General features: G+C 27.3%; 4 protein-coding genes across 9 annotated transcripts; 2 read left to right on the top strand and 2 right to left on the bottom strand.

The window, feature by feature from the left end:
* The first annotated feature begins 551 nt into the window (after nt 1–551).
* Nucleotides 552–5,099, top strand: LOC132922322 (TNF receptor-associated factor 6). 4 transcript variants are annotated; one of them, XM_060985813.1, is made up of 7 exons: nt 552–705; nt 2,070–2,198; nt 3,399–3,585; nt 3,773–3,889; nt 3,954–4,084; nt 4,348–4,647; nt 4,705–5,099. In XM_060985813.1, exons 2-7 carry the CDS (start codon nt 2,080–2,082, stop codon nt 5,051–5,053), a joined length of 1,203 nt encoding a protein of 400 aa, XP_060841796.1. In that variant the 5' UTR covers nt 552–705; nt 2,070–2,079; the 3' UTR covers nt 5,054–5,099. The 4 variants fall into 4 exon arrangements, with proteins under 4 accessions (XP_060841796.1, XP_060841773.1, XP_060841780.1 ...); XM_060985790.1 differs by lacking the exon at nt 552–705 and adding an exon at nt 726–985; XM_060985797.1 differs by lacking the exon at nt 552–705 and adding an exon at nt 1,017–1,166.
* A 17-nt stretch (nt 5,100–5,116) lies between these two features.
* On the bottom strand, nt 5,117–8,831 carry LOC132922310 (phosphatidylinositol N-acetylglucosaminyltransferase subunit A). 2 transcript variants are annotated; one of them, XM_060985768.1, is made up of 11 exons: nt 8,483–8,831; nt 7,023–7,179; nt 6,779–6,958; nt 6,601–6,719; nt 6,426–6,541; nt 6,270–6,361; nt 5,999–6,204; nt 5,830–5,915; nt 5,490–5,673; nt 5,336–5,426; nt 5,117–5,277 (listed from the first exon to the last, which is right to left on the bottom strand). In XM_060985768.1, exons 1-11 carry the CDS (start codon nt 8,545–8,547, stop codon nt 5,203–5,205), a joined length of 1,371 nt encoding a protein of 456 aa, XP_060841751.1. In that variant the 5' UTR covers nt 8,548–8,831; the 3' UTR covers nt 5,117–5,202. The 2 variants fall into 2 exon arrangements, with proteins under 2 accessions (XP_060841751.1, XP_060841759.1); XM_060985776.1 differs by lacking the exon at nt 8,483–8,831 and adding an exon at nt 8,031–8,476.
* A 2,495-nt stretch (nt 8,832–11,326) lies between these two features.
* On the top strand, nt 11,327–21,401 carry LOC132922291 (RNA-binding protein cabeza). 2 transcript variants are annotated; one of them, XM_060985732.1, is made up of 10 exons: nt 11,328–11,645; nt 12,271–12,486; nt 13,065–13,211; nt 13,335–13,371; nt 18,031–18,059; nt 19,716–19,849; nt 19,923–20,052; nt 20,121–20,339; nt 20,405–20,864; nt 20,937–21,401. In XM_060985732.1, exons 1-10 carry the CDS (start codon nt 11,633–11,635, stop codon nt 20,968–20,970), a joined length of 1,419 nt encoding a protein of 472 aa, XP_060841715.1. In that variant the 5' UTR covers nt 11,328–11,632; the 3' UTR covers nt 20,971–21,401. The 2 variants fall into 2 exon arrangements, with proteins under 2 accessions (XP_060841725.1, XP_060841715.1); XM_060985742.1 differs by lacking the exon at nt 18,031–18,059 and having other exon boundaries at nt 11,327–11,645.
* A 3,028-nt stretch (nt 21,402–24,429) lies between these two features.
* LOC132930227 (probable Bax inhibitor 1) lies at nt 24,430–27,702 on the bottom strand. Its single transcript, XM_060995977.1, has 5 exons — nt 27,312–27,702; nt 25,413–25,642; nt 25,113–25,339; nt 24,864–25,034; nt 24,430–24,803 (listed from the first exon to the last, which is right to left on the bottom strand). The coding sequence occupies exons 1-5, from the start codon at nt 27,359–27,361 to the stop codon at nt 24,774–24,776; spliced, it is 708 nt and encodes a 235-aa protein (XP_060851960.1). The 5' UTR covers nt 27,362–27,702; the 3' UTR covers nt 24,430–24,773.
* Nucleotides 27,703–27,773: the final 71 nt, after the last annotated feature.

Genomic DNA, 27,773 nt, shown 5'->3' with positions numbered 1-27,773 from the left:
TGATTATGCCAATCTGTTTAATTATTTAAATGTACCTAGTTATAATTAAAAAAAAATTTAAACCCGCATAAATTTGATGTGCTATTGCAGTTAACTCGTTACTATTTTATTCAAAAACATAACCTTTCTGTAAGTCCTGTAATAATAAATAAAATATTAGTATTAGACAATAATATTACCTATTTAAAAATATAATATTTTTCTATTATGCGATTTCAAAATACTCATTATTTATTGCTTATGCGTTATGCCTCATTGATTAGTTTCAAGTATAAATATATATGATAATATTATAAAGATCAAATAATTCATAAATGTATTCACAAATCTTCTGATAAATATTTTAATTTATTATGTATAATAAAATAATGAATAATGTATAAAATATTATTTTAAATTTGAAAAAAAATAGGTACATAATAAGTATTATATTTAATACAAAGATAATAAATTTAAAATGAATTTTAGGTTTTTATGTTGTTGCACGTGTTTCTTCCTAAAATCGATATCTAGGTTACACACGGAAACAAAATACTCAGAAACTTAGAATAGATTAAAAAATATTAAAATAATATCGCGCCGACACGACGATTGACGATAACACAAAATTGAAAATAATATGAATTAAATTTACAAATATTATGATAGACTATCTTAAATTGTGGTGATGATTACCAGATAACGAATTAAATTCTCAATCTGCAGGTGAAACTTTCGTTTTCACCATAGATATATAAACTATAAAGGATATATTTGTCTATAGTTTTCACTAATATTATTTTTATACTATTATGTTGTTATTATTGTTTATTAATTTTTATCTACCTAGTAATGTAAATATTATTCGACGTGATAGTTGTTATTACTCATATTTTTATTATAATAAATAATCACGGTGTCCACCGAACACCTTCTTGAGTCTTGACAGCTAGTGTTATACTGTAATTTAAGTCCACCACGTAGTACGTTGTTTTCGTTCACATTGGTATGTATGATGGATCTACCTAATCTATTATCCTTGTGCAGTACAATTAGCTATTAATTATGCACACGTATGAATTTAATATGTTATTTGATATGCAAATTATGTTTTTTTTTTTTACTCGTTTAAACTTCAGTGTTGATGGAATTGTGTTTTGAATTATAAATCGATATAAGAGCAACAAGTGATTATTATACATTTATAAACACTTATTATTCATCAATATTTATTATTAACTATATTAATCGTAATATTCATAATTATTAATGTTGCATTTATTTTATCTTCTGATTTTCAACATCTTGTAATTGCTTAATTACCTATTTAAAATTTTAATACCTGTTTTTTAATCAAAATTCTTAAATTATTTATGGTTTTAACTAAACCTTACTTTTTATGGGATACTAAATAATATGTAGTACATAAACAATGACGTGGTGAGCATATTTCAAACCCTAAGCAAAGTTTTCAAATAATGACCCACCCACTATACTTCCTAAAACATAATATACAATCTAAAAATGTATGGTAATTTAGAATTTTCATTATAGGACATAGGCCATTAACAATTTAATATAAAAAATATTAAGTTAATTAACTTTACATTCATCCATACAAATTTTAATTTTTAAGCTAGACATAAATTTTAAGAGTTAAGCAATTGCATTAGACAAACGTCATTCACCACGCCACTGTACATAAAAGTTGTTCTTTGATATTCAAAGTATTTATGATTAATTCAATTTTAGTAAATAGTAAATATCCAATGATTGGTAATAGTGCTGTGCATTTATAAAAAAAATAAAATAATAATTATTCATCAATTGATTGTAACTCCATAAGAATATTATATATTATCAAAACAATAAAAGATAAAATGTATTATTATATTTACTTAATACTAAGTTGGTGCATAATATTATATTACATTATACTATATAATTAATTAAAAAATAAAATAAATACTTGAAATTGTTTATATATTATATTAAAAATTGTTATGTATATTTAATTATTTTAATAATATATTATATATTGATAAATATTTGATTATACATTTTTTTTGATATTGTCACTTTTTTCATAGATAAAAAAATATGCTGTCATTAATAGATCCTCGCTTTGAATGTTCTATTTGCCTTAATTGTCTAAAGGACCCAATGCTGACAAGATGTGGACATCGATTTTGTTCTGAGTGTATAAGTACATGGCTTAAGTAAGTTAAAACCAAATATATTATTATGTATTTATTTATTTATTTAGTTTACAACTTAAGGATCATACAGTTTTTAAATATTATGTATTATTAATTTTTAAAGCATGTTAAGTCTTGGATTTCTGACCCCATATTTTTATGTCACTTATACTCTATTCAAAATTTAATCATAACTCGGCAGCGACCAGTTTTCATCAAGTAAGGGTCAGACAACACCCGTTTGTCAACCCCACAGAGTCAACTATCTATACGCCTGCTATATAGTAAAGCCACACCCATGCACACAAGTTGGCCGTCGAGTCACGATCTCAATTTGAACACGTATAGAGTATATCATTTACAACGGGAGACTATTAAGATTTTTCACCATAAAAAACACCTGGTTTCCAAACATACTTATGGATATATTTAATAATTTTATATGTTACAGTAAACTATAAATCTGGATATTAACTTCTTTTACCAAATATCAATGAGGAAATTTATTAGGTTATTATTATAACTAGGGCTTGGAAGTTAATGCATTTGTATGTTTTTTTTTAGGGGGGGGGGGCTATTAATTAGTTTTATTGTTTAGTAAGCTTGAAATTAATTTCATTATACTACCAACAAATATTAATTTTTTAGTGTATATTTTTCAATTTAACAATTATTTTGAGCATATTTGATCAAAATTTAACAATAAACTTTCACTAGGTATTATTGTATTGTATCTTTAAAATCTCTTGTTGACATTTAATTTCCTGTTTTTAATAATTAATATTTAGTACAAATTATAATACATTTGTATTAATAAAAATTATGAGTAAAAAAAAAAGTGCATGTTTGTACTATTATAAATGCGTAAGTGCATTAAGTTCCGAGCCCTAATCGTTATTTTTAAATAACTATGTATTACCTTAGATCTCCAAACGCTGGTATATATTTAAAATTATAAATAAAAATAAACTTTTTATAATAATCACTAGTAAATAACATAAGGAGTGATGATGGTGATGACATGTCATCTTTCAGCGACATACTTATTGTATATTTATTATTTAAAAATATTAAAATACATACAATTTTTGTTTAGATTCTATATTTTATTATGTTACAAATAATGTTTTTAATAAATTCATAGGTAACATATAAAATTTTAATTTTATGTATTTCTATAATACCTATGCTTTACCTATCTCAACATTATTTTTGTTTTAGGCGTAAAAGTCAAATTTGCCCAATTGATTTATTACCCCTAACTATAGAAGGTTTGTTTCCCGATAACTACACTAAACGAGAAATAGATGAACAAAAAGTTGCTTGTTTAAATACTGGTTGTGATGTAACAATACCGTTATTGGAAGCTGATCAACATTATGCCTCGTGTGGATTTAGTAAAAACCAAGTTAGTTAGTTCAATACATTTTTAAATTATAATTATTAATTTTCTATAAGTATTGCCTGAAATTTTGATTATTAACGCATTTTACCTACTTAAAATAACAGTTAATTTTGAAATTAACTAATATTGAGAAAATTCTAAATCATAAATTACATTAAAAATATATTAATTTGATTGTTGTGAAATGCAGATAAATGGAGTTGCTGATAATCTCTGCCCGTTTAATTTAATTGGATGTAAAGATACAATAAAAGATAAAAATGAATTATCAAACCATCTCGTTATGAGTATGCATCGACATGTTACTGTAAGTAAACATAAATAATATTTTATTTAAAATAAAATGTTTAAAATCTTATAAATATTTCTAGCTACTTACAAAATCTCATATTGATTTCATGAATAAATTTCAAATCAGAGATGGTGCACGTTCTAAAGCTTTAGAAGCTACACAACTGTGGGATGCAAACAAAGATCCTAATTCTGAAAAAGCTTTACTTTGGTCAGTTATATATTTATTCTTTTAAATATTATGTAATACATTTTTATTTGATACTTATTAATCAAACACTTTAAAGCAAAATTTAATTAACTGTACTATTGACATCATGTTGTTTCTCAATTAAAATCGCCCATTAAGCACAAAAAAAAACCTTAAATTTAAAATATTATGCAACATTAATAAGGTATCTAACTTATAATTTCTATGGGTATTTTGTTCACATTTTATGATTTTAATTAATTAAATTATTTAATTTATAACAGTAATTTATATGAAAGAATAGTGGTATTGGAACAAAGCAATATTGAGAAAGACAAAGATATAGAGCATCTGAATCAAAAAAATGCTATCAAGGATAAAGATATTGAACGACTCAGTCAAATGGTTAATAATTTAATTGTAGAGTTTACACAATCTCAAAATGCAATATCGTTAAGAACATGCAATGGTGTGTATATATGGAGATTTGAAAATTTTATGGAGTCTTTGAAATCAATGAGAGAAAAGCCATTACATAAACAATACTACACTCCAGGATTCTATACATCTTCTACTGGATACAAGTAATTAATTCCAATGCAAAACATCAGATGTTTAAAAATGTTCTTTTTTAATTTTAGAGTATGTGGTCGGATAAATATGTCATCGGACAATCGTAATCTTTCTTTATTTATTCACATGATGCGTGGTGATTATGATGATACTTTAATTTGGCCATTTTCTGGTCATATTACTTTATCTTTAATCCATCCAACAGATCCAGTACAAACTATTTGTTTGCCAATGCAATCATCAGCTGAATCTGAAGCATTTAGAAGGTGTTCTTTCGGAAATAGTGGTAATGAGGTTTCTTCTTTAAATCCAAGAGCTTTTGGCTATAATCAATTTGTTGCCATTGATGAAGTTCTTCAAAATGGATTTATTAAAAATGACTCAATTGTGATTAAAATAATTGTTGAATGTATTTAATTTTTGATCTCTTAAGTAAAATAATATTGTACCAGGCTTATAAAAATATTATATGTAACTGTATCCGTCCATATACAAGTTTATTTTAGAACTGTTAAATTTAAAATACATTTTATAGAATAAATTAAAATATTAAAAAATGTGTATTATCAATTTTCAATAACTGGCAAATTAAGAGTTACTCGGCTATCCTTGATTTTATAATCCTTAGCCAGGTCTATATCCTAAAAATATATTATTTTTAATACCAATATTAAACAAAAACATATTATTGATTCTTACTGAACGTGGAATCCACCAATCCAGAAGTCTTAACAATATGTGCATAAATGATACTACCAGTAAAAATGGATATACTCCAGTTGGTATGTAGCTAGAATTTAAATAATATGTTTTTAATAAAACAATTTATCAATTTAGTTTTAAGGTATAATACCTGCGCAATTGTTTCCCTAAACTTTTTGGTGATTCTAATGATACCATATTATATACTATCTCTGTTCTTTTGGCAATATTCATCCAGTTATATAGTGATTGCACTTTTTGATGACATTCAATTGGTGGTACTCCAAGTTCACTATTTACTTGGTTTATAGCTTTGTATAATCCTTGGAGTATAGCTAAGTCAAAATAATTAAGTAATTAAGTGATTATAACAATATTTGCTAATTCATTTTTTTTTTTTAACAAATTACATTATTTCTAATTTATGTGACATTGCTATCAGTCTTTTTATGAATACAAATTTATTACAACATAAAATTAATGTGACTTACATGGAACATTAGGTTCAGTTAAAATAATAAGTTCTGGAGGTAATACTTCTGGTATACCACCTACTCTTGTACTAACAATCTTTAATCTTGGAATTGATAATAAATATTAAATTATATTAATAACAAAATCAAGTATAATATTATTATTGAAAAAAAGTTAAAATCATACCCACAAGAAGCAGCTTCAACAATAGCCATACAATATGCTTCTGTTAAAGATGTATTTAAAAATATATGTCCACGATTAAGAACATTGCATACTTGTGAATGCTCCAAACTACCTAGTAATGTCACTTGTTCGCCAATATTCAAATTACTACGAATGTCTTCAAGAAGTTCACGTTTAGGACCATCACCTCCAATAATAAATTGAACCTAAAAATATATATATATTTTATTAGGAGTGGGTAAATAAAATTATTACTTTTATAAATAAATACCTTTTGATTTTTTAAGCAAACATCAGCAATAATTTGAGCTAACAAATCAACACCTTTTCTATAAACCAAACGACTAACTACAACAATTGTAACTGGAAACACAATTAATATATTTTAATGGGTATTTTTAATATTGTATTTTAGATAAATAATTACTTTTATTTTGTGTTCTTAATTCCAACTTTGGAACAAATGCTGTTGTATCAACAGCATTTGGTATGACTGAAACTCTATGATGATTAACGCGAGCTCGTAATACTGTATTTTCTTTACTGGAAAATAATCATTTTAAAATTATATACATAATGTATGTAACTAAATTAATCACTACCCAATATGTGATACACAAATGCAATGGTTACAATCAGCTAATGACATTTCTAAAAATTTGTTTGTTATAATAGCTGAAGTGTCAGCAAATCCAAATAGTGAATGGTCTGTGAATACTGTCTAGAAATTCAATAATTTTATTTATTATATTTCACACATGATTGCTTAATTATTTTTACTTGGATGCCAAGTAAACGACCAATCATCATGGTTTCGTGAGCTAAAGTTGAAAATGCTGAATGCCCATGTATAATAGTTATTTGTTCTCGAACTAAAACATATCTAATCAATGGTAAAGAAGAAACCATTGATGGTAAAACACATTGGTTATAGAATGGTTTAATTGGCAAATAATACACCTGGAATTAATGTTTTATTATTCATTAAAAATATTAAGTAATCTAAATATATATTTTAATTTACTTTCAATCCATTTGTCATGTAGCGTACTCCAACTCTATCTAGGTATGAATGAGTTAAGACAATAACTTTATATCCTTTTATTAAAAGACATTGCGACAAATTGAATATGTGTTCTTCCACTCCACCCATATTTGGGTAGAAGAAATCTGAGGCCATACTAAAATTAATTTTTAAATATTAATCGTATAACTTAAGAAGAAAATAATGTAGAAAGTGATTATACAACTATTAGTAAGTGTAGTAGAAACTCGATTAACAATCACTTTGTAATCCATAATCTGTCACCATCGAAAAAAAAAAAATAGTTAATAATGCGATAACTCATAAATATATGTTTAATAGGTATATATATTTGTTTTAGTATTTTTTAGTAACATATTACTTTTATTATTTTTGTCTGCAAATACACGCATTGCAAAATATAAACGTCTTTTGCAAAATTTCTGTTAACTGTCATAGTCCCAGTCCCGGCAGTGAAGGTTAATCGAGTTCTACTGTTCCCACAATTCAATTAAAATGTATTTATTTTCAAATTTTCTATTCCAATGAACCTCTTATGTAGGAACAGGAAAATGATGGATCTAAGTATATAGGTATTGATTTATTATCTAAACATTTTCTTAGTTTACTTATTTTTTAAATAATCAATACAATTTTGAAATTGTAAAATTCTTAATTTCTTATGATAAACACATAGAATCATTACCAGTCATTGACCATGACTTTGAATAGGTGTTTACCTAAACAGTAAAAGAAGGCATGAAGAATGGATATGCAACAACGATAAATGGGATTTCAATGAATAACCACTCAATGGTGTGTTGTGCTTGGTATTATGTATACATACAATTACTACCAATCAGTATTAAATTAGTCAGTTAAATGTAGCCACTTGCGTTTTAATAACAGAATAATTTTTTAAATGATGTCATTCATGTTGCAGACTTACAGCAGACTTGCAGTAACACTGAAAGGTAAAAAGTGCATGATTCTAACACAGTTACATACCAAATTTTGTGTTTCATTTTGAAATTTACACACATCGACTGTAAGTCGTTTGATAATTCGGGAGAATCTGAAAAGGATTTTGATTACTATTAAGATAATTGGACAACAACTGCAGCAATATTAGATTCCGCCTCAGTAGTCTGCAGTGATAATAACTAGGTATCAAATATTAACTAATTACTTAGAACTTAGAAAAAAATACAATATTTAAATGAGAAATATCAAATAAAATCACAGTTGAAACATTCAAATATTTAAAATATTATTATTTAGTATTTAATAATTCCGAATTGCTGACGACCAACAAGCGAGACGAATAGATCATATTGAATAACTGAATCATAGATAAATATAATATAAATGAATAGTGAATACTGAATACTGATCAGTGATCACTGATCACAGCACTACAACAATAGGCAATAAGGTAGTAAGGTCTAAAAAGCTGCTACCTAGTACCTACTACAGGACTGCAGTAGTGCAGTAGTCCAGTAGTGCAATAGTAAGTTAGTTCCATAGCTTGGCGCTAGCGCGCACCATATCATTCCGTGCCTTCCCGAAGATAATAAATTTATTTAATTTATTTATTATCATGCATGTTCCGAGGCTTCGCACGCGCGCAAGGTTCAACCACGAATTAAGATTTAAGATAGTAGACAGTAGACACTAGACATTCTAATTTCTAAGTTCAAATTTACTTTAAAAATAATAACGAATAACGATTAATCTAAATTCTAAAATGATATTTAAACGTTATTTTAATTGTAACTACTGTATAATTTTCATTTAAATCATTTAAACTGAGAATAAATAATAACTTATAACAAAAAAGCTTTTTTATTTTTAATTAATACATTTTTATCTAAACAAGTCGTCATTTAATTTTTTATCACATTGTCATACAGATAATTGTTTACTTTAAAATATATAATATCTAATGTTTAATTAACGATTTTTTTAAGTACTACTCTAATTGGGTCCATGGAAAACACATTTACCTTTTCTTTATTACAGACTTAGGACTCAGTGATCTATAAATTAGATAACAGCAGGTACCTATTAAATGTTTTTTTTTAACTTTCTAATTTATAGTAAATAATTATAAAATGGTATACAATGGTATAAAATAATTAAACAAAATCACATGGTTGATAAAAATTTTAAAAATAGACCTTTTACAAAATCAAATTATTTATTTTATCCATCAATATTCCGACATTTTTTCTTCAATAAAATAATTTTCTTTTGTCCTGCCCACTTTTTATTTTTATGTAACTATCGAATTTTTACAATTTTTAAGACTTCAATAAATTGATGTGTAAATATGTAATTGATAACCTAAGTATTAAATTACGTTTAAAATGTTTTTTTTTTTGTATATTATGTTAAATTTAATAATCTACTAAGGACTAAGGTACCTTGTATTTTCAAAAGAAAAAATTTACTTTAATTTATAATAATTCACATGTTTGTTTTATAAATGTTTATGGTAATATTTTATTAAATTCACTAAAAGTTTTAAAACAAAAAATATTTATTCATCTGTACCTATATAAATTTATCCAAAATACATTAATATGAGTAAGATACCTATTAATATTCTAGATCAGAAACAAGATATATGTATAAAAAACAAAAAATGGTGCTTTACAGGATTTTTTTTTGGGTCGATTGTAAACTCTTCCTATGGTAAACTCTCCCGGGCCTACTCCAGTACTACCTACCTGACGGAACATGTAAACTCTCCCGGGTCTTCAATATCAGTACTATTTATTTTATTTAATAACAATCATAAAATAAATCTAATATTAGTTTAAGTTTCATTTAAAAATAGTCAATCATATAATAATAGCAAAAATAATTATACTTCCCCCCGTTTTTCCCCAGAGCACTATCACTGGCCAACTATATAATGAATCATGTTGATTTTAGTATATATTAATTATTAAATATATTAAATATAATCAATGACAAGTACATCTTGGTTTGCAGAAATAAATTTTTATTTATATTTTCAATGAATAATGAATCACGTGTTAATATTATAGTTTATTGTATCCTTCTATTTTTTAAAAATCCACCTCTTTAGGCTCTAGTGTAGGACTGTATTCATCCCGTCATGCCCGAAAGAGTTAAAGCTAAAATTAAGATTGGTTCTACTGAATAAAATTTAGTATATTTCATGAAGATTGACAAATTAAGTTATTTAAATTTATCTTAAAATACCTATTAACCTATCTTTTTTTCTATATGGACCAACGACGCGGTGAGGACCTCTTCTTTCGTATTACTTCCACGACCTTATGTTAAATATTTTATAAATTTTATAAATTGTAGCGGTCTCTTTCAGGCGTGGAGATAGGTCTAAAGTTTGCGATGCCATAGTTATAGTCCCTCCTATAAGATACCCTTTTTTTTAATTTTATAACTGACGACGCCGCGGAAACAGCCTATAAGATATCTACCTATTCTACCTACTATATTTACTTACCTATGACCTAACCATAGTAGCGTAGGTACCTAACATATTATAGGAATATTTTACTTTTTGCACTCCCCCCGAAAAAAAAAAATACCGACTATATAGATTTATTTTTCAACCGTAAAAGATATTATTCCAAAAGGTGATATATGATAAAAAAAAATAAAAATCAATACATTCATTTCATCGAGCCGCTTATATATAGACATATAGTTATACAAAATAATGATAGGATTTTATTTTCTATAATCTATACCACTGTTCACTGAGTTCACTGACATATAAACATAATTATTAAATTATCACAGTTATTATATACGTCTTCTATATCATATTATCAAGTACATATAGGCTAAAACTATTACAATTGTAATAAAAAATATTACAGTATAATAACTATAATACAAGTATAAGAAATGTATTATAATTATTATTATTAAGATTGTCATTAAATTAATTAATTATTTAATACGAGTATACGAGTATTTAAAAGATCCATTCGTGGACATCATGCCGATTATATAAATTAAATAATATTATGTATTATAAGAAAACAAATTAAAAAGCAATGCGCATGGATTAACTGGTTAATTTTAGTCCATGTTATAAAGTATAAACACTATAAACAATATAAACTAAAAAGTAGTAATTTTAAATTTAAATAGATCTATTTTGTCATCATGAATTTTAAAATAGTAAATACGTGCTGTGGTTTATCTAGCACAGTGCTACCGTGATACGAGACGTAAAATGTCCCGCATAACGTGGGCGAGACATGCACGAACCCGCGCCGACGACGCTATAAACAAACGCCATTTTGTGCTATGATGCTTGAGTCCGGTGCCTGCTCACTCCCACCACACAATTTCTGAATTTACACACGACTGACCGCCGGCGAGGGAAGTATAAATTGCAATTTTACATTATTGCCGTTTATGTTTTTCGTGAATTCTTAGTTCTGATTTGTGGACCCAAACAGAGAGACAGACGATCTGAGACATATTCGCCTGCCGTGTCCCGTGCACATTCCATCGCGTAGTTACCCGACGGGTGATCGACCGTAGAAGGTAGAAAACAGTAGTGTTCGAAAAACCCGAATTTCGCGCATCGGCACGAAGACATGGCTAACCCACGTAAGTATGGTCACGCGTTTTACTGTCAGTTGGCCGGGTTGTGTATTTTTTCGTTATACGAACGTTGTCAGGCTAATCCTACTTGTTTCGGCTGTCGAACGCGGCATGCGAAAACATCAGACGGCCGCGTCTCGTTCACTGAGAGTGCGCGCGACCTACCGCGTGTCTGGCGAATGTAATGCGCCGCTTTCTAAATGTCGATTGAACGCATTAATACTGTTGCAACATGCATAACGTAGCAATGTGTGAAGGGTTACATATCTAAGGAGGATCTTACAGAGGATGTTTGCTGTGGGTTGAATAGGTATCTAGTACAACAAATGTTTATAACAAAACATAGTCAATAGAGACTGGTTGTTTGTACGTTTTTATCTATATGCGTGCTAATAGCTCAAGTTAATAATAATGTGTCATTACAACCTCAGTTTTGTAACAATTATCAGAAGACGTTCTACAATTCTCTCCTATTATCATTACCATTGTCAGATTATTGCTATATATTTAATTCAATTTTATAACATATTTTATACAATTATAAGTAGCCAAGTGCAACTTAACTGACTCATATTATATACTAGTTAATACCTAATTTATAAAGTTACTCATTTTATTTTTATTATTATAGAATATTCAACTGGTCAGTATGGAGGTGGGGGAGGTGGTGGCGGTGTAGCTGGTGGATACGGTGGATATCCAGCATATGGAGTTCCTCCCCCAGGCCCCCCAGGTTATCAACAGCCTGGTGCGCCCCAGACACAACAAACTCAACAGCCACAGAGTGGATATCCAGGTAGCGGTGGATGGAACCAACCTCCACCACCACCAACAGCAGCAAGTCAAGGTAAAAACTAGTGTTGAAGTTTCAGATAAAAAATTCAATTAAATATCGATATCTTCAGAAATTAAATATATATATATATATTTAATTTATAGTGCCTTTTAATTACCGTAATATGTAAATTTTAAATTATATATAGTTGTTCAAACAGATAACAATGGGGGACGGGGTGGCCGAGCGGTCTAATTCGTCGGCTGCGGAGCAGCCGGATCCGGTTCGATCCTCGGCCACTGGGCGGCATTTTTCTCCGGGCAAGTCACGGTGTCCGGAGAACAAGTGCTGCCATCCCCCCCACCCCGGGGCATGGCAGAAACCTACGGGTGCCCCATTAAAAATTCTGCCAATCAGGCGTCCGAACTAGGCCTTTGGGCTTACTCCCGAACATACGCCATACGAAAAAAAAAAAAAAAAAACAGATAACAATTTACAATACATCTTTAGTGATTTATAAAATTAAACTTATTGTACTAACTTTTTTGTTCATTACTATAATTTTGAAAAAAAAAACAAATTGTTGTAAACTATTATCACAATTTTTTAACTTTTATTAATTTTATTTTTCTTTACTGTTGTTAAAATAGGAGGAGGATACCCTGCTTATGAACAACCTCCGCCAAGTTTTAGACAGCAAGGAAGTCAACAAGGATCATTTAATGGATCAAGCAGTGGAAATGGTTATGGTGGTCCACCATCAAGTGGTGGGTATGGCGGACCTAGCAGTTTTGGAGGTAAATGTTTGATTTTAAACAAGTATTTATTATTCTCTTTTAGCACTGATTTTCATTACATTCGATTGACACTTATTGTGTAAATTTCATTACTTTTGTAGTTATTATTGTGATAATTTTTAGGTGGTAGACAAGAGCGTAATAGCGGTGGAGGATATGAGTAAGTACATTTATTAATGTAAAAGTTGCATTTTATATTTAAACGCAACAAAAATAATTATTATATATAAGATAATTTAGTACAATTATTTTATCACAAATATATTATTATGAATTATTAGCTTTACAAGAGTAAATTATAAATCTTTTACATATTTATGCTTTGCTAAACAATTATATTATATGCCATATTCATGTATTATATTATATGGCATTTTTATGATAGTTAAAGTTATAACAATACTCTAATATCTTTGGAAATAGTCAATTAAAATATGTTTTATTATTTTTTCATAGTAATTTATTGAATACCTTAATAACTTCAAATAGTTGTGGTAAAATAATTGAGTATTATTGAACTTGTTTTGAGCATTTATTAAATAAAAATATACAATGCCTATGGTATTTAGGATTTATTTTTTTGTAATGTGACAATCTGTTAAAGTATTAGTGTTTAGTTTAAAATTCAAAATTGATTTTATTAGGTGGTGTGTGTTGAATATATTATTAGAAGTTATAATTTATATATATATAATAGTGATGGTAAAATTATGTATATTTGCCAAATGTAAGATAATATTTTGTTTTTACCATCACTGTTTATTAAGTCAATGATACCACTATTGAATAGGATATAATAAATGACTTGAAAAAAACACTATACCTTTATGTGTTGTTTCTGTTCTGTGCACAACTAATCCATCTACTGGATGGATCCTTACTAATTGTTATAGTTAATATTATAATAAATTTACATAATGAGTTTGTACATTTGTAGAAGATAATATTAAATACTCTATTTAAAATAAGAACAACGGTCAGGAACGACCAGTTTTTGTCAGGCAACACCTGTTTATACTCCACACAGAGTCAATCATTTTTATGCTTGCTGTGCAGTCAGCCTTGTGCCTGCACTTTAATGGTTTTAATGGTCTTAGCAGAGCATAAGCATTGGTTTTTTTTTTTTTAATGAAAAAACTTAGTTTATGCAACTAATTATTTTTTTCAATTTCATATTACTAGTAAATTAAGTTTTGAAAATAACTTTGTTTGAGCTCAGTTAATGTTCTCCTTAAAAATTCAATAATCTGTAAATTTGTTTTTATATTAATTATAAATAAATAGCAAAAGAATCTGTTACATAGATTTTTTTGTTACGTGTGTATAAAAGCCAACACGTGTAAATATAGCATCCTCCAAACTAATTAATGTATTTAAAAAAATTATATTTAAGTATCTTAGTTAAGCAACGTATTAGTAGTTTAAAGCTATACAAACTTTTAAAATGTATTGCTATTATTAATAATAATGACAAAAAAATTTATTATTATGCTAATGAATTTTAAAAACATTTATTTTTCAATTAAGAGACTAGGTTTGACTGCATATTGTTGGTCTATTGTTTAATGAATATGCATCATGGATTTTGTGTAATTTGTTATCAAATTATATCGTTTAACCCAGTATGGGGTCTGTGTTCTACTATATAACAAGGTGACCCACTACTCACAGTAAATAATTTGTATTTTTATTGTTTAGAATAAATAATAATTAGTTTGGTTAATACATTTTAAAGGTCATTAGAGATGTTTTTATTACACTTTATATAATTATATAAAAACAAATCTTTAATATTCAAAGCTCAAAATATGCTCTTGACTTTTAATTTTTATAAATTTTAAGTTAAAGTTAATCTTTAAAAAAATATATTAAATGTTTTTTTTTATGTGATGTGGTATTACTCTTTAAAAATTAACCGCCATTACAATAATGTTACTATAATAATAAAATTTATTAACCATCATGTTTTTGGTTATTATTTTAGGTATAAATATATTTATTATTTGATTCATATACAATTATTTAATAGTTAATCAAATAAAACTTCTAAACAATTTATTTTAAACTATTTTAAGAATTTTAAAAGACTTAAATATAAATAATTTCTAGTTTAAAAGTGTTAATTGTATTTTATTTTAGTAAATAACAAACAAATTAAAGTTATTAAGTACTGTTGGTTCTAGAAGTAACTCCAAATTGTGTTTGTAGTTTGATCAGATAATGTATATCTATTTATAATTGACTTGTCAGGATGTTCTTCTATTTTAAAAATTAATTGTTAGTCCCAAAAAGTTTTATTAATATTTGTTGGTATTGAATTATTTTACTGAATATTAATTTTTAACCAATTACAGTTTGTACATAAGTATGCTAAAATTTGATACGTAAAACTTAAGAGGATGCCAGCGTAGTATTTGTTATCTCTATAACCCACGCACAACATAGCAAATTTTACGTTTACAAAAATGACTATAACCATATTAATTTCTCAAATTATAAAGTGAAATGATCTATTATAGAATTTAAAGTTAAGAACATTAACATCTCATAATCGTTTTATTATATTTTTATTTTTATGCGAGATGAGTTTTTTAAGATGTATAAACAATTTACAATTTTAAAATAAAAATATAATAAAACACTTATGAGATGTTTAGATTGTTTTGATTCACATTATTTTTAAATCAAGTGTAACATCATCTTAATAAAGTACGTATTTAAGAATTATTTATATAGTATATGTAAATTACATTTTTTTTACTTTAGTAAAGAAAAAGAACACATGCATACATTGAATTAAAAATGTAATCGGTTAAGTTAGGTAACAAAGTGACAAAAGAAAAGCATTTGAAATATTCTTATTTGAATAATAATATTAGTGAAGTCATATTTAAAATAAAAATATTTTATTTCTATAAAATCAACACTAAAATTTAGCATGTTTATTGAATATTACAGTTAGTTCCCTATTTTATCAAAATTATTTTCAGTAACTGGTCAACAGTGTCAATGTATATTTAAGTATGAGACAATCTTCAACTTGTGGGTCATGTAAGCTTTTAAAAAGCGGATACTGATAAGTACATTTTACTAACATAGAACAATAATACATTAAACAATATTTATTGTACAACTGTATGTATACTAAATATGTTATTATATATTATTATTATTATTATTATTATTATTATTTGGTTGACAAAGGTTGGAAATAATCAATATAAAATAATATACCTAGAACACTTTTACAATAGTATAAGACCTTAGGCAATTTTTTTTTTTTTTTTGCTTTTTGGGTCATGAAAATTGTATGATAAAAAAAAATAGGTTGCAAGTTAAAAACGTTGAAGACTACTGTTTAGTATAAGAGATCTTTACTAATTGAAATTGCTATATATTAGTCAGATTTGATTGACATTGGGTTCATAATTGTTTTAATATATTATTCATTTTGTGCAGATGTTATTATATTTTTTTATTTAAAATTAAATAAATACTTTTTTGATTATTAGAGTAAATATTTTGAAAAAAAATCTTTTATTTACATGTATTTATAACTACTAAAATATATAAAGTATATTAAGTTATCTTTAAATATGATTTTTAGAGAATAAATATGGTATTATTATTTATTTTAAGTAAAATGGTGTGTAGTCATTTATTACTATTCATAATATGAATATTAAATTATCTTAAGCTTTAAAATTGTTTTGTTTAAATATCTGTTTAATTATTAAATTAAACATAATGACATAAATTTGATCAGTGGCGTAGCCAGGGGGGGTCAGAGGGGCCATGACTCCCCCCCATCTGCCGTGGTTTTTATATCAGTACGTACATAGAGTATAAAAACAATAGAAATGTTATTATTTATCTATAGCCGTGGTACCTAGTTCGATTACAAACGTTACCAATTGTTTTGTCTAGGCGATCAGCAGTGAATTTTATATCATTTTTTGGTTTTCCCCCCCCCCCTCCCTTCCTTTTAGAAATCCTGGCTACACCACTGAATTTGTTGGTACTAATAATAAGTAGTTGTTATCTCGTTATACAAGAATTTTGATAAAAACTTAATATAATATATTGGTTCAACAAAGACTTGAAAGTTATACTCTTAATATATAAAATTGCTAATTAGTCCTAAATTGAAATTGGGTATTTTTTGTTTTGTTATTTAAGTTCATATATTTATGTTTAGTTGCCAATAGATAGTTTTTGACGTAAAAAAAACTATACATTTATTTTTAACACTTAGATAATTGTTTACAGGTACTTGTTATGTTAAAAACACATTATATGTATAATAAAAAGTGTGTATACTATATGGGTTTTCCACACTTCATAAATACTAGTAAAATTGTTTTACAAATAACTAAAATATAAAAAATATCCAAAGATCATTGCATTAAAACAAACATCTATAGTTAAATAATTTGAAACCCTGGATTAATAGTAAAAAAAATATACATAATCTCTAAATGATAAGATTTACAATGTATAATAATTACAATTTGTATTCTTTTTTAAAATAAATATATCACATAAATACATATTAATAATAAAAAAAAAAATTTAGATAATTCTTGTATTAATATAGTTTTGATCAAAAGGCAATTTTAAATATATTATTACTTTTCATGTACTAGTAATTATTTAATGTTTTATACTTCAATATTTTAAACTTTATGTCTTTATATCAAAGTTTAATTTAATGCTCATTATAAATAATTATTATTCTCTGTATTTTATTTTCTTAAATTATTGATTTAATTGTCAACCAATAAATGTTATCGTGTTTGATTTGTTGATTTTGTTCTAGTTCCGGCGGCAGGGGTGGTTTTAACAAAGGTAAATAGCACCGTATCCAAGTGGTGCTTCTTATACATTTTAAGTAAATGGTTCATAGGCGCTCAAATAAGTCTGTTAACTATATAAGTTTATTACCCAAAAGCTGATAACAAGATAAGTTAGGTATCTTGTCAAGGTAATACTTCTAACCTGTATTTAGCAATTCTTCATCATTTATATACTAGAGAACGGTATTTATGATATTTTATTCACCTTTTTTAAAATCAAGTGGCGTGCAAAGTGGTTAGCAGTTTCACTATTTATTTAATATATAATTAAAATTTTGAGCAATAATGTAGGGGTATATACTTTGTTTCAAGAACAAAGGAACTTGTTTTGCTCATAAAACTGACTGTTGGCGAATATTTCGAAGCTCTGTTTACACTCAACTGATAGCATGATAAACATATCATTTTGTTGTTGGATATTGTCAGTCATAGTAGTTTTTGTTGAAGCACAGGTTCCTTCTCTCGTGGAACGAAGTATAGAGTCTGTAATATGAATATTAATATTACATATACATATTTGGTGGATTAGATCATACAAAAATGCGTTTATAAAAATATGAAATGATTTTGTGTATATATAATATTTATACTTTTTATTATTGTTAAATTTAATAGTAGTTGAGTTTAATATATATATTATAGGTAATATTAAATTATAAATTCAAATTAAATTAAATTCTTAAAAGTTATTACCTATGTATGAATATTATTACTGCTGTGTAAATAAAAATTTTAAAAATAAATACATAGTTTAAAACAAATATTAACTTATTTTAAATTGTAAAACATTAAATATAACTAAATTATTAGGTCTTGTACTAATAACATTATAATTTATAACTAATGTGATGACAAAATACAGTGTATCAGATTAATGTTCTTATACATTTAAAAAATTGATGTTAAATAATATATATATATTTTAAATAGTTTGAATTTTGGTATCAGGTTGGTTATGTGATTGATTAGTTGTTGGTTATGAGTTATATTTATTATGTCTATAATGAAATACATTGTGTGGTAATAATAGTAATACCATTTTTTCTTTTGTACAAATATATAGTTTATTTGTCATGCCATTTGGGTTGGTGTTAAAATGGTTCTTTGGTACACTGAATGGTTATTTTATTCATAGGTTACCACTAAAAAGTGTTAATATTAAGCCAACAATTGTCCTTAATAGAAGAGTGTGTATTGGTTAAATGTGTTAACTGCGCCTCAATAATGCACGCCACTCAAACTGTCAGTTGCAGTTCCATTGATTTGTAGTTAACAAAATTGTATTCCTAATATTTACATGTATTATATATAATGGGGTGTGTGTCCCATGGTTTTTTTCATTTCAGTTAGTGTAATAAAAGTTTTCCTATTATCTGAATCTTCATAAAAGTGTTATACAATTGCTTAATATTTAAATTATTTGAACTCTACAATAATTGGAAGTTATTTTGTTTTCATACATTTTTGAAGATAAGTTTTTAATAAAGTTGACATTTTGTTTAATTAATACAATAGTGTATTGTACATTAATATTAAAGTCATATTTTCATGGTTTACAGAAGTATCTGATTGTCTTGGTTTTTCTATTTAATTATTGATATCTGTTATGTCAATATTACTTGTTAATTCTGGGTTTTTTTTTGTCTAGGTAGTGGAGGACCACCTAATGATCGAAGTGGAGATTTCATCGTCCAAGAGGATACAATATTTGTTTCTGGTATGTCTACAAACACTTCTGAAGCTGATATTGAACAACACTTTGGTTCAATTGGCATTATCAAGGTATTATATCTAACCCATATTAAGTACAAATCTTATATATTTTCATTTTAATGTTTATCATATTTTATATTAGACTGATAAAAAAACTGGAAAGCCCAAAATTTGGATGTACAATGATAAATCAACTGGAAGACCTAAAGGTGAAGCAACTGTTACATATGATGATGCTCATTCTGCTAATAGTGCAATATCCTGGTTTAATGGTTTGTATTAAACTACTGTTGAAAAATATTAATTAACCTTAACATTAAACCAATTACTTAATATTTAGGTAAATCTTTCAATGGATCTACAATTAATGTCCAATTAGCAACAAAGAGAGATAATTGGCAAGGTGGACGTGGCGGTGGTACAACTGGAGGTAGTCGTGGTGGTACTGGTAGAGGTGGAGGTGGACGTGGAGGATATGGCGGTGGTGGTTATCAAATGGATGATCCTGTATCAGACGATCCATCAGAAGGAGGTGGAGGATTCTATGGTGGCCCTAGAGGTAATAATTTTTATTTGCATTGAAATTAAAAAAAAATATGTCAATGTTGAATGTTCCATTTTTAGGTGGAAGAGGTGGTGGCAGAGGTCGTGGTGGTGGTAGAGATGATCGTGGGCCACCCCCAGACCGTAGAAGAGATGACCGTATGAGCAGTGGAGGTGGAAGAGGAGGTGGCCGTGGCGGTGGTGGAAATGATTCAGGTGGCCGTGACGGAGACTGGAAATGTTCAAATCCAACTTGTGCCAACACAAACTTCTCTTGGCGTCTAAACTGTAACAGATGTAATGATCCAAGACCTGAAGGATTTGGTGATAGTGGTGGCAGACGAGGAGGTGGTATGGGTGGTGGGCGTGGTGGGCCACCCATGCGTGGACGTGGAGGTGGTATGGGAGGTGGCCGTGGCGGTCCTGGTATGGGTGGTAGTCGTGGTGGACTTGGCGGCGGCGGAGGAAGAGGTTTTGGAGGTGGCAGAGGAGGACCTGGTGGACGTGGTGGTGGAGGACGAGGTGGTGGACCAATGCGAGAGTAAGTTTATATTTATTAACTAAATATTTGCAAATTTATTTGTATTAAAATGTATTTTTTTAAATTTTTTAGTGATAGAAGAGGAGACAGAAACCGTCCATACTAATTATTAATAATAAATAAAAACTAAATATTTTTAGCAATCTAATTTTTTTTATACATTCTTTTATTGACGAAATATGCTTTGTGTAATTGTAGCTAGATAAAACTTTACTAGGTAGCAAATTTCAGAAGTCCAGAAGTTCATAATTATTATTATTATTAGTTCTTCTTTTATGTAAATAAATAATAAGGTAATCATATAAATGTGATGAACAAGATTTCTGTAACCATGTATTGTTTTTTTTTTATTTTAAATTGAATGAAAATCATAATTTTTTTCATTGTTTAGAGACATGTGTGACCTTCAACCTCATTTTTTCTTAATAAAATTACTTGTATTGAGTATTATTATATAGATACCGATATTATTTTTTGTAACTTTTAAATAATAACTTCAATTAATTTAATTTTGTTATTAAATTCATTTCTATGATATTTCCACTATTCATTGTTGTGATAAACCTAACTGTTTCCTAATATTGATAATAATTGTGATCCAATTTGTTGTTATAGATGCCTGGGATGAATAAGATACTTGAAAAAATTAGGTTTGTCATTTTTTATTTTAAAAACCAGGTCAACATTTTAACAGTTATCATGGAAAACTCCATAATCAACAATATTTTTTTTTTATAACTAGAATACTGCACACAAATGGTCAGCACTCTAGGAAGAAGGGGGTATGTTTATAATATAAAAACTAACTGTTACAAATTAGAATGATTAACCGACAAATTGTAGAATGTTAAAACTTTACTTTATTGCATTAAATTGAATTTTTTTCATTGGCAACATTCAGACCAGTAAAAAATCCAAATGGCCTGTGTCCCTTTTGAATTTTGTATATTTTAAAAGGCGTCGCAAAATACGCGTAGGACATAACCAGACACATATTTTAAAATAGTGGATATTTCATTACCGCACACATATTTAGTCGTTTATTATCGTTATAAATATTTCGCAATCAAGATTAGGTACCTTAGTTATTATGGTGTTAGGGCCCCCAGTCGTGTTATATCGAGAGACAGACTCCTCATTTTCCAAAATTCTTCATGCCTTCATTATCATGTTCTTTGTTCACTTTTCCATCTTTAAATTTTTTTTCTTTTATCTTGTTTTAATTTTGATTGACGGTTTAATTTCGGTATGAATTACTAGTTAGGTAATGAGTAATGACTAAAAAAAAAGTGAGTCAATGACTGGATCCTTATATCGTAAATAGTGCTACGATATTTAGTATGAGGACATTGTTCATTTGGCTCTGGATTCTAGTAATCACTAGACACGTGGCGTTATGAATATTCTTAAATATGTAAAAACGCAGTACTAACAGTCATCATGATGGTGCATCTTGCATAAATGAACGTTTGATATTACAAAATATTTTTGTTTTAATTTATTTTATAAAAAATTTTCATTTCTTCAAAAGAACTTGTCAGATGAGCTCAAAAAACAACTATCAGTAATTTAGGCTAAAATGGTTTTTTTTCGAGACACTGCAAATGCAGATTGTATTGCACTCCGATCTAGGACAATTGGCCCCCGTCATTATTTTATACCCGGACAATTAGTCCCCGGCTTAAAAGTTGAATAAAAAATATTTTTTTATCATTAAACATTCTTTAAAATGTATTTTCAATAATATAATACTTTTAGAATATAATAACAGTTATTTGAGTTATTTGTTTTAAAAATAATAAAAATAAACATGATAATAAATTAATCAATATAATATTATAGTCGAATAAAAAAATAATTCAAAAGATCATCTTTTGAAAAGTTATTATAATTATTACAAATAGAAACAATGTTTTTTTTCCTTGTCGCTTAAAGATTTCAAAAAATTATTTAAAAAAAACATTTTTTGTCAACGATATCATTGTTGTTGAATTAATTATTTGTATCAATTCAATAAAATTATAAATATTTAGAAGTTTAATTCTAACAGTATTTTTAAATTTATTATTAAATGCTTCATTATTGAAAAAACATTTTAAAGAACGTTTAATGATAAAAAAATATTTTGTATTTAACTTTTAAGCCGGGGACTAATTGTCCGGGTATAAAATAATGACTGGGACCAATTGTCCGCATACCATTGCACTCAAATACGACTCAATGCTTGACTGGCCACTCGTCAGTACTCATTTGTGAGTCTGGTCACAAACTACGAGCCGGAGTATCGTAGAGATTTATTGTGTTACTTATTTGAATGTTATGTATTCGATAGTTTTTAATTTATTATAGAAGAAAGCAATTTGTTCATGATCATTAGAAGTAAGAGATTTTGAACAAAATAATTCGCGTCGCCGTCTCTTGATAACCGCCTAGGTGAAGAAAAGAAAAATGAATGCCGGTACGTGTATACATCGCATTATATAAACCTACTATATTTATTATATTATAAAAGTCGTGGATTATAACATGGTGGGTAGTGGCTGTCGTCTTAACTTATGGCTTCTCCACGATAATGGCCACGGTGCCATTAATACTGGCACACATTGTTTGAACTAATAATTATTCAAATGAAGTAATGGTTTGTATTAAAATTTAGATATTATGCAACAATTTATAATTGAATTCAAATTTAACAACATACATTAGTTATTATTCCTCAATGAAGAGGTTCACTTGACACCCACTTCACAGTAGAGTGGTTACCTACTTTCCCTCATTTTTAAATGTATTTTTTGTTGATATAATTGAAAATATTAAAGAACTCTTAAATTTAATACAAGGTCTCATAAGTTGTTCTTATGATAATTTTACAATTTTGACAATTAAAATTTCAAGGCACAATTTGTTCAAATTCTAAAAATATTATTGTAGTAACTAGTTTTCACCATTACATGTATTATTATTTACCTACTAAGTATATAGTACATACAATGACATATTCAAAGTATTATGATTATTTTTAACCTTTTAATAGTACAAACCAATTAACATCCTTTTACGTTTCAATGGTATTGAATTAATAAGTTTATAACAACTAATGGTATTATATAAATATATACAATTTATTGCTGACAAAAATTAATTCAACTTAACAATCCATTTACTAATAGAAAAATAAAAATAATTTCAAATAGCAATATAAAAGAACCTAAGAAATATAGAGGCTGAAAGATCGTCACTGCTCAGAAAATGTTATTTGTATGTGATGATTTATCATTGAATTCAAATTTAACACATTCATTACAGAAACCCACTTAACAATAAAGTATGCTTAATACCTACTATATAACAGAGTAAGTTCCCCAAATTTTAGAAACTAGATTTATCTAGGTTTTGAAAAATAAATTGTGTTGTTCATACATTTTTAATAATTAGTAGCATTTGTAATTTGATCGAGTTAAATCTAAGCAAAAAATAATTTTATGTTTCATGGAGAAATAAATAGTTATAAGGATGTTATATTTCAATTTGAAAAGGAGATCCATATGAATAACGAAAGCGTATATCCTAATCAGTTAAAGTAACAAATTTATTAGTCTTTTAATATAAAAAAAACCATTGTGATTAATGAAAAATATAATTCTATTAAATGAATTCAACATAACTAAATGCCTATACCAAAAGAACAATTTTGACATTAGGTAAGTTTACCTTTAGACGGTCTAAACTATAACTTAAATCATGTAACTTACAGAGTAGTAATAAACATAAAGATATTATCAAACTAAAAACAAAAACCCACTATTATAACTTTTACTCTTAAATTTAATTTCAAATAGTTGGTAGTGTACACAGTTGATATTTAGTTGGTAATTACAATTATTATTTTTTTAAAGAGGTTGTTTCCATTCAGTCTTTGCGCTTCTTCGATCCTTGTTCCTAAAACAGAAAAATTATAATTTCGATTGATATTTGTATTTATTAATATTTATTTGTTACTTTTTGTGCTAAAATGATGAGCAGCCTTCTGAAGATGCCAATAAAGTCCACAAAGAGATCAACAGAGTGAGCAATGAAATCCTTGTCTCCAGCTCTTCTTTTTTCCATAATTAACTGAGTATCATACAAGACAAAACCACTCATAAGTGCTAGACCGAGGTAAAGATAACTCTGAAATATACATAAATAAGTTAGAAATTAAAATAAATAAAAAAACTGTTGGTGATACATATGATATTAAAAACATACTTTGAATATAAGCTCTGAACCAAGGAATAAATTAGCCAAAGACAAACACATCAGAACAGACAGCAACGACATTAAAGTACCACCTAGGTAAAGCCATTTTCCACGTTCAGCAAAAATGGCAGACAAGCTGAATGATGTAAACACCAATGTAGATGCCAAAAATGCTGTTGGTATGATACTGGGGTCCACGTGGATAACATATTCTAAAACTGGTCCAATTCCAAGGCCTATAACAAACAATATTCCATATAAATAATTTATAAAATTAGGTTACAAATAATATTATTTATGAAAACTAACCAGTGAAGAAAGTAAATCCAACTAAATAACTTATTCTGAGAGAACGATTTTTTCCATTATCTTGTGTGTACATAAGTGCTAATAGTAACCCAGTAGCACCCAGAGTTGTAAATAATCCAGCACTTAGAAAGTTTGTGAAAACATGGACATAAGCTCCAATTGCAGCTGCTATCATGGATACTGTTAAACAGGCATACACATTGACTAAATGTGTACGTACAGGTTTTTCACTAAACAAAATAAATGTTCAACATTATATAAAGATAAAATAATCTAATAAAAATAGTATGTTTTATAAGCATATAACTATCTAGTATTTTTTTCTTTTTAACTAATGTAAAATTACTTATTGTTTAAATATAATAGTATAATAAAATAAAAATACTAAGTAATTCAAATTTGTATTACTGCCTTAAAATATTAGCTTAGAAACTTGAGCAAGTAAAACTATTTTTATGTAACAATTATAACTATATCTACATTAAAAGGCAATATCTCAAAGGTAGGTACTATTCTGAAGTCTCACACTGAAATATATTAAACATGATTCATATGATTCTTTTCATCTTTTTATCTGACATACGTCATACTTGTATAAAAATATTTATTATTCTTGATAAGATAATTATTATTAACTAGGTATATATAAATTTTTTTATTATCTATTTATCTTTTTTTAGTTCTAATACAATATTTATTTAAAAAGAAGTACAAATGGGCTCAATAGGTAAGGTACACCTAATGTTTTATGATTAATGACTTATGCTTAAAATGATGATGAAAAAAAATAATTCAGTATAGGTACTAAAAATGTCATAGAATTTACTGATAAAATATTAATGATGAATTACATAAACATTCATTAAACATTTTATGAACCAATTGTTATCTAAGGGACCATTCCCTTTAATGATACAGTGGCACACAATGTATTAAAAATTAATAATTTTTTTTTAAATGCAATTCAGAATAAGCACAATCAATTTAAATATATTATTCCAAAATTTAGTTTAAAATCACCTAAATATTTCAAAAGAATGGAAATCCGAAAATTGGACTAGGTAGAAAATAGAAATAGAACTCTTAACCCCACTACAAGCTATGGCTTATAGGGGTTTAGTAATTTTTTATTTTATTCAATTTTATTGTATAATGCATATATGTTTGGTTACAATAAATTATTATTATTATTATTGTGCAACAGTAAAATGTTTTCATAATAAAAAGTAGGTATTCTACATTTTTTTAATAAGCATATTATCAAATAATTAAAAATCAACAAATTATTAAATGTAACAAGTTTATCCCGGTTTATGTATATAAGATCTTTTACAAAAAATGCTAATCAATAAAAACAAGTATTGCAGTATAGGTATGCGATTGACATATAATGAACTGAATAATTCATATATTTAATACCAACATAAAAGTTATAATTAGCATACTAGATAATTAGTATGTCATTGGAATTTTACTATTAAGTGGTATTACGTGATTATTTGCAATTGCAATGTGTATTATTATTATTATTATTATTATTTTGTTGTTTCCAACTTCCAAGGATAACATGACATTTAAAATCAAACTGAACGACCGAGAAAAGTCTCGAGTTTGAAACATATTATACCATTAAAATATATTTCTTGTTCTCTTTATTAGATACAATAACAAAAAAATGGCGTATTAACTATAACGATACCGACCGCATCAAAGCGTTCGTCGATTATCTATATAAATTAAAAACGAAACATATTGTTCTGAAATCTCTTCCGCCTAGGTATAATATTTTTAATTTTATTATACAGGTATTTCAATAAAACAATATAATAATAATAATGATAATAACAAAAATCGGTATGCACTATGCGCGTCAGAATTAATTCATATCGGCGAACTTACATTTTCGACCCAAATGAACGGGCGAACGTGCGGAACGTCGTAGCCGGCATGTTAGGTTCTGCGTGCGTGTTTATTTATAGGCAGATACGTCCGGTCCGGTCGTCAGTACGATGCGAGAAACACGAACGAGATGAAATGAACGAGAGATCTCGCGATCTATTTCCGTTGACGGAAGTGAATACGACAATTCGATTCGCGTTGAAAATCGTCGGTGTTCCGGTTGCTAAAATACAATTGTTAAAATTCTCTTTCACGTTACTGTGTTGAACAATCGTAACTTTCAAGTTGTAAGTCGTGTGAACTGTGAGGAAAATATCAAACTGAGCTTAAATAAGCGTTGTGCACGAACAAGTGAACAACATCACAGTGGCAGACGATGACGACAATGAGAACAGTGACTGGTGAGACACACTGGGAACACGTAAATAAAAATCCGATGACGTCACCGGTGGGTCGTCGAGA

Source organism: Rhopalosiphum padi, chromosome 1 (genome assembly GCF_020882245.1).
Source record: "Rhopalosiphum padi isolate XX-2018 chromosome 1, ASM2088224v1, whole genome shotgun sequence".
NCBI lineage: Eukaryota > Metazoa > Arthropoda > Insecta > Hemiptera > Aphididae > Rhopalosiphum > Rhopalosiphum padi.
Note: the sequence above shows the minus strand (reverse complement) of the source record. Positions and strands in the feature narration are given on the sequence as shown.

What these genes read in the sequence shown, in the direction of transcription:
- LOC132922322 (XM_060985813.1), top strand. Translation starts at nt 2,080, where the DNA reads ATGCTGTCATTAATAGATCCTCGCTTTGAATGTTCTATTTGCCTTAAT. An exon ending in GTGGATTTAGTAAAAACCAA is followed by an intron (nt 3,586 to 3,772) that starts GTTAGTTAGTTC and finishes TGTGAAATGCAG; the next exon opens with ATAAATGGAGTTGCTGATAA. An exon ending in ACATCTTCTACTGGATACAA is followed by an intron (nt 4,648 to 4,704) that starts GTAATTAATTCC and finishes TTTTAATTTTAG; the next exon opens with AGTATGTGGTCGGATAAATA.
- LOC132922310 (XM_060985768.1), bottom strand. Translation starts at nt 8,547, where the DNA reads ATGGAACTAACTTACTATTGCACTACTGGACTACTGCACTACTGCAGT. An exon ending in ACATGACAAATGGATTGAAA is followed by an intron (nt 6,959 to 7,022) that starts GTAAATTAAAAT and finishes CATTAATTCCAG; the next exon opens with GTGTATTATTTGCCAATTAA. An exon ending in AACTGAACCTAATGTTCCAT is followed by an intron (nt 5,674 to 5,829) that starts GTAAGTCACATT and finishes ATTTTGACTTAG; the next exon opens with CTATACTCCAAGGATTATAC.
- LOC132922291 (XM_060985732.1), top strand. An exon ending in GTTCAATTGGCATTATCAAG is followed by an intron (nt 19,850 to 19,922) that starts GTATTATATCTA and finishes ATTTTATATTAG; the next exon opens with ACTGATAAAAAAACTGGAAA. An exon ending in ATTCTATGGTGGCCCTAGAG is followed by an intron (nt 20,340 to 20,404) that starts GTAATAATTTTT and finishes TTCCATTTTTAG; the next exon opens with GTGGAAGAGGTGGTGGCAGA.
- LOC132930227 (XM_060995977.1), bottom strand. Translation starts at nt 27,361, where the DNA reads ATGCCGGCTACGACGTTCCGCACGTTCGCCCGTTCATTTGGGTCGAAA. An exon ending in TGGATTTACTTTCTTCACTG is followed by an intron (nt 25,340 to 25,412) that starts GTTAGTTTTCAT and finishes TGTTTGTTATAG; the next exon opens with GCCTTGGAATTGGACCAGTT. An exon ending in GTTCAGAGCTTATATTCAAA is followed by an intron (nt 25,035 to 25,112) that starts GTATGTTTTTAA and finishes TGTATATTTCAG; the next exon opens with AGTTATCTTTACCTCGGTCT.